The 6,553-nt window shown below is 37.4% G+C and overlaps 1 protein-coding gene across 1 annotated transcript; it reads right to left on the bottom strand.

Moving 5' to 3' along the window:
• Positions 1-210: 210 nt before the first annotated feature.
• LOC102479795 (olfactory receptor 5B3) lies at positions 211-1,155 on the bottom strand. Its single transcript, XM_006160865.2, has one exon. The coding sequence runs from the start codon at positions 1,153-1,155 to the stop codon at positions 211-213; it is 945 nt and encodes a 314-aa protein (XP_006160927.2).
• Between the last annotated feature and the right edge of the window lie 5,398 nt (positions 1,156-6,553).

Below are 6,553 nucleotides of genomic sequence, written 5' to 3' on the forward strand. Positions count from 1 at the left end.
ACTTACTGTGCCTTGGAATTCCACAGTATCTCTGAGGTATGCGTATATTATGGTTTTTTTTATCATTAGGTTTTATTTTTTTTTAAATCAGTCTTTTGAAAATATTAAGGGTATTACTTCCAGAATTTAACTTCAGATGGAGCCTCTAAATATCAATTTCTCTGGAGAAAATTAGAGAACTAAATTATGGTGCATTCTACGGAGTTAAACTCACAGTGACAGAGACAATTTTGTCTTTTCAACAACCTTCTTGAATGCGTTCTTCACTTCTTTGTTCCTCAGGCTATAGACCAACGGGTTCAGCATGGGGATGACCATAGTATAAAATACAGCTGCAATTTTATCTGTATCCATGGAATGACTGGAGCTGGGTTGTATATACATGAAAATAACAGTCCCATAAAAGATGGAGACTGCCGTGAGGTGGGAGGCACAGGTGGAGAAAGCCTTCTGGTATCCTGCAGCTGAGCGTATCTTTAGGATGGTAATAAAAATGAATAGATAGGATACCAAGATAACTAGAAGGGCAAAAAAGATATTGAAACTGGCCACATAAACAAGAACTAGTTCATTAACATGTTTATCAGAACAAGACAGAGCCATGACTGCTGGCACATCACAGAAAAAGTGATGGACCACATTGAACTTACAGAAAGAGAGACTGAATGTTTCCCCAGTGTGGAAGGAGGCATTTATAAAACCACCGACATAACAGCCGATAGCCAGCCATGCACACACACTTTTTGTCATGGTGGTGGTGTAGTGCAGGGGTCTACACACTGCTGCATAGCGGTCATAGGCCATTGAGGCCAAGAGTAAATTCTCCACACTGGCAAAGGATCCGAAAAAGAATGCCTGAGCAGCACAAGCCTTGTAGGAGATGATCTTGTCTCCTGTAAGTAGCCCAGCTATGACTGTGGGAGTGACAGCTGAAGAGTAACAAAAGTCCACCAGAGACAGGTTACTGAGAAAAAAGTACATTGGAGTGTGGAGATTAGAGTCCCAGAGAATCAATCCGATCATCCCTAGGTTTCCAACCACATTGATGAGGTAGATGAGCGTAAACATGATAAAGAATGGTACTTGTAATCCCGGAGCATTGGTTAGTCCTAGCAGTATGAACTGTGTTACTACTGTTGTGTTTTCCATCAACATTATTTAGGAAGCATTAGGTACCCTATAGCAATGAGAAATAAGAAAAACAGAGTATTAAGTGCAGTAGGGATTGCAGCAAAATTGAAAGGTTTATAAACCATTTGTTCACCTTCTGTTGCTAACAACTGATCATATGAGTCTGGATGATTTATAAAGAATGGAGATATATTCAACTTCTGTTTTAGAGGTCCAAAATCAAGGGGAAACATCTAGGAGGATATTTTTTTTGGACAGATTTTTGCCATGGGGCGTGTGCGCTCGCCAGACAGACAGAGACAGAGAGACAGAAAGCGAGAAATCACCCCCCAGGGGGATGGCCATGCCGCAATCCCTTCTCCTCCATTCTCCTCTCAGGATCTGGGGCACACATGCACACGCGCCCAGAGTGAGTTTTACACCACCGGGTCCCAGAGGCGAACCGCAGTCGACTATGTGGGAGTCCAGTGACATAGCCATTACGCTAACTGCTGGTCCCTAGTGAGGGTATTCTTGTTGATATGGATCTATGAAGAACCCTGAGGCAGCTAAGGGTATTACATGATGAGAGTGCAGAGTTTGTGCATCAGTGGGTGTGTCTCTGTCTTTCCATCTGTCTCATAATGCCACCAGAATTTAATAATGGGAACTCACCTGATGACCTTCTGTAATTCTAATCACCTGCCTTTTAGTCACATAGTCAAATGATATCTCTCTCCTCTATTTTATTTTACATTTTTATTAATTTGCTATAGCATGTGCTTTCTGGGGAAAGAGAGAGAGAGAGAAAGAGAGAAACAGGAAAGCACTCCCCAGGAGGGATGGTCACATTACAATCCCTTCTCCTCCATTCTTCTCTTGGGATTTGGGGCAAATATGCACACGTGTCCAGCACGTTCCTCAAGCATCCTGGTGTAGGACTCCAACTATGCAATTGCTAGTAAAATATATTTTGGAGTTCTGGTCTCCAGAAACTGCTCTATATCAAAAAACCTGGTTGAAATAAAATTCAAATTGAGATTTGTGTGTGAGAGTGTGATTATGTTTATTGTGCTATCATAAGCACAAGAAAAATTTACCATTTAAGCCATTTCTAAGTATACTATTTAATGATATCTAAAATATTTACATTGTGGGACCAGCAGTTAGCATAAAGGCTATGTTGCTGGACTCTCATGTAGTCGACCGCAGGTCAAGTCCCAGACCCAGTGGCTTAAACTCACGTCAGGCACATGTGCCTGTGTGCCCAAGATCCCAAGAGGAGGCGGGAGGAGAAGGGATTGCGGCATGGCCATCCCCCATCCCCCCTGGGGGGGGGTGATTTCTCGCTTTCTGTCTCTCTGTCTCTCTCTGTCTGTCTGGCAAGCACATGTGCCCTATAGCAAAAACCTCAAAAAAAATTTACATTGTTACAGGTAGGTTTTATATAGTTGTGAGTATCCCCATAAATCAAAAGCATGAATATTGTTGATTATATTAGCACATGAAATGTACATTGTGCTTATTACTGATAGATATTGTCATGTTTTATTCTAGGTGGGCTTTTAAAATCATTTCAGTTAAAGATATAATTAATAAATATGCTGTAAGTTCCCAAATTAGATCACATTGTAAACTTCTACATAATTTTTTATCTAGTGGTTTTTATAATTTACTTATTTTTTGATTTCTATGATTTTTTAAATATTTATTTGGCCTATTTTATATTGTAGGAGCCTATGGCCAGCCAAGGACATACTCTTACTCTACTGGAGGAATGGAGGAGATTACACACTGCTGCCTAGCATACCTAGGTCATTGAAGCTAAGAGTACGTTTTCCACAAGCGCAAAGGCTACAAAAAAAATCAGAGTAGCTCAAGTGTTATAGGAGATGGCTTTGTTTGTTCTGAGGAACCCAGCCATAACCTTAGAAGTCGCTGTTAAATAAAAGTCCATCCATCAGACATGGGATAGTGAAGTGAAGTACATATACTCTGTAGACGAAAATCCAACAGGATTAACATCATTTCTATATTCCCAGGCAGAGTGATGAAGTCGGTAACAGTCAACAGGATACAGAGGAGAACCTGTAGGTCTGGGATATTGTTTGGACTTACCAGGATAAAATCAGGCATTCTTCATGTGAATTAAATGCCAAAAGAGATTGCACTGATAATGTTAAGTGGTTTCTCAGGCATGTGTACACACACACACACACACACACACACACACACACACACACACATTCTATTATCTCTTCATTTCATTATGATCATAATTTGGCCTTTATTATCATCATCTAATCTAAAGCATTAATTTAAACAAAGCGAAGCATTTGGTGATAAATTATGTTGTCACAGAATGTTGAGGCTGATATAGCCACACAATTCACATGCTCAAATTCCACTTTTGGAAATGAGTAAGTTGAGGTGTAATGGTGCTGAGAAAGGTTAACATTTATCTAAGTTCGCATATTTGCAAAAAGTACATCTCCCAAATCAGATCATCAAAATATATTAACACTACAATGTACAGTGTTCATTTCAAGGTTGTATGGGCATGCATACACATAAGGGCACACACGCACTCACACACACACACACACACACACACACACACACACACACACACACACACACACACACACACACACACACACACACACACACACACACAGAATATTTTTAATCTTCTGGACAAGCTTAAAAATTGAGTATTTTGTGCAGATTTATATGAGTATCAATGACAGACAAGTTTTAAACTTGAGCATTCTCAAGATTCAGGCTTTTATCCGATATTTAATTTAATTTAATTCAACTTACTTTTACTAGCTATATACACTAGACCAGATTCAATGCTTACAGCAGCAAGTAGAGCAACTGAAATATTTATATAATAGCTCAGCAGCAGTACATGTATGCACAAGAAGCGAAGGCAATTCTAAAGAGAAGGTATGATGTTGAATGTTAAGAGGTTGGGCTTTGAAGAGGTGCTTATGCATTCAAATAACAGCCCCACCGCTTACTAGTGGAAGCCATCAGTCCTACCATAGCTTCTTTAATCCTCATTTTACTAATTTGTAAAATGGAGCAGGTAATAGGATTTATTAAAAGGGACTATTACAGCAATTAAAGGAAATAGTGCACAGAAACCAGTTAGCACAATGCGGGGGCTCAGCACAGTTTTGACGAGTGCTTGTTATAATATTATTTATTACTAGGATGAAATTATGTTCTCCATCTTAGTTTGTTTGGATAAACTGGGTGGTGATATGTAGGACCTCAATGGGTGGGTGCATGTGAAATCTGGTAGTCCCACTCTTATATTTATCTTTTCTCACACAGTAGGTCCACTTTATCTTTTCCATGGTGTCTCATGGTGTGACAGCCATTTCAAAAAAGAATCCAGGGATTTGTATCTTATTTCTGCTTAATGTCTTTTCTATTTTACTTTTTGAGGTGTTTCCTTTTCTAAAACTTATTCTACTCTCTTTAGTCTCATTCTTTAGGTGAATCATAGAGATACTGGTTTAACATTTATGGATTATTGGTTTTATTATAGCCTGCAGATGTATTCTTGTGGCTAGTGACATGTTTGTTTTCTCGTTTGAATGTGGGGGCGTCTTAGCAGCACATCCATTATCTGCAACTACCTTCTCTATCGTCTTTCTCCTAGCCATTTTCTAACTCACTTAAATTTCTAGTTTATACAGGCATTTGCCAATTTCCAACATAAACGATATCATAACCTGTAAGTTTTTATAACACACGTTATATACTGTGAACACTTAGAAGAGAATTATAGACTTAGATTTTAATACATCTTATTTCAACTTTAGAACTACACTTCAAATTAGTACTATTGTCAATATTTTACAGAATAAGAAGCATTATTTGAGATGTTGTGCCACTTTCTAAAATAGCATGTCTACTATGAAGCAGATTCAAGATTCAAATGTGCATACAATCTGTGCTCTGAACTACCATATTGCCAGCTTTTCTAAATGTAAAGATAATGGTGAGATTATCATGTAAAAAATACCAAAATGGGTTATAAACCAAAATAATTTCATGAAGATCTTTCCAGAGTCTAAAGAACTATCAGTTCAAACTGTTCTGTTTTGATCTCCCTAGAATGTCAGGCAAAACAAATAGTGAATAAGGTGAAATTACTATTTGCTTAATCAGAGCTCATTTATCCTACATTTTTGCCGATCTTCTTTAGAAACACATACAACAGTTCGTGTTTTATGAGTGTCAATGAACCCCTACTGAGACCAGTATTTTTTTCATTGAGACCCTAGTTCAACTATATAAAAAACTGATCATGACGTCTTATTTTGAGCTCAGATAATCATGAGAGCTGCAGCTTACTTAATTCTTATATATGGTTCACACTCATCATAGAAAACATACATGGATACAGAAGCTTACCTTGATCCTTGTGAAAGGGTGCTGAAAATCCTGAATTTGGAATCATTAATCTGAAATCCTGCTAGAGAGAATGCGTAAGTTCTGTTGGAAGAGCTCTCTCTTGAACACTGGTCAAAAAGTGCCATTGGAATAGTTATTGCCTCTATGCCAGCCTCAGTTTCTATATTTGAAAGATAGACTTAATGTTATTAAGGCTCTTGCATATGTTACTGAATTATGTGTTGGCTGTAAAAAGTAAATGGTTGAAAGTGTATAAAAATCAATAAAAAGTTATCATTTTAACAATATAGTCAATGTAATTCAATATAATTTTTACCTTGGTGCTTTTCCTTGTCAATGGTTGGAGACTTAGAAAAATCCTTAGTTTGGGGGGAATCCAACATTTGCAATAATAACTATTAATATTTATTATAAGTAAATGAATGATTAAAGGATTTTTGCCCACAACCTATTCCTTATAAAATGTCAGACAGAATAGTCAAGTCGGGATATTAGAAACCAGTGAGCAGGGATAAGGAGGAAGACTTAAAGTCATGGAAATCTCAGTGGAACAGTTCTCATGATGAGAGAAATAACAGGCTTAATTTATTTAGGAAAGAAGCAATTAAACTGCCTGTGGGGACTGCACTTAGTTTTATGAGCCACCATATAGAGGTATTTCCATATTTGTTATCACTTTGTCTTTCTTAAAAAAGGTAAAATTTAAATATATATTTATACACAGAATATTTAGTACACAGTTTTGAGTGTTTGGGCAAATGGACATATGTAAATATCACAAAAATCAAGATAAAAAACAATCCTATTAGTCCCCAGAATTTTCCTATGATCTTTTGTAGTAAAACCATCCTATAACCCCTAGATCTTGGAAAATATTGATTTCAGCCATGTAATTTTGTCTTTTGAAGTATGTCACATAAATTAAATGATACAATACTAGTCTTTCAGTCTGAGTCTGGTGTTTTTCATTTTTGGCAGCATTTTTCCTGGAATCCTGTAGCCTTCATTT

The sequence above is a fragment of the Tupaia chinensis genome, unplaced genomic scaffold (assembly GCF_000334495.1).
Source record: "Tupaia chinensis unplaced genomic scaffold, TupChi_1.0 Scaffold000709_1, whole genome shotgun sequence".
NCBI lineage: Eukaryota > Metazoa > Chordata > Mammalia > Scandentia > Tupaiidae > Tupaia > Tupaia belangeri.

Bases quoted from the DNA above. Each gene is read 5' to 3' on its own strand.
- LOC102479795 (XM_006160865.2), bottom strand. From the start codon at position 1,155: ATGTTGATGGAAAACACAACAGTAGTAACACAGTTCATACTGCTAGGA.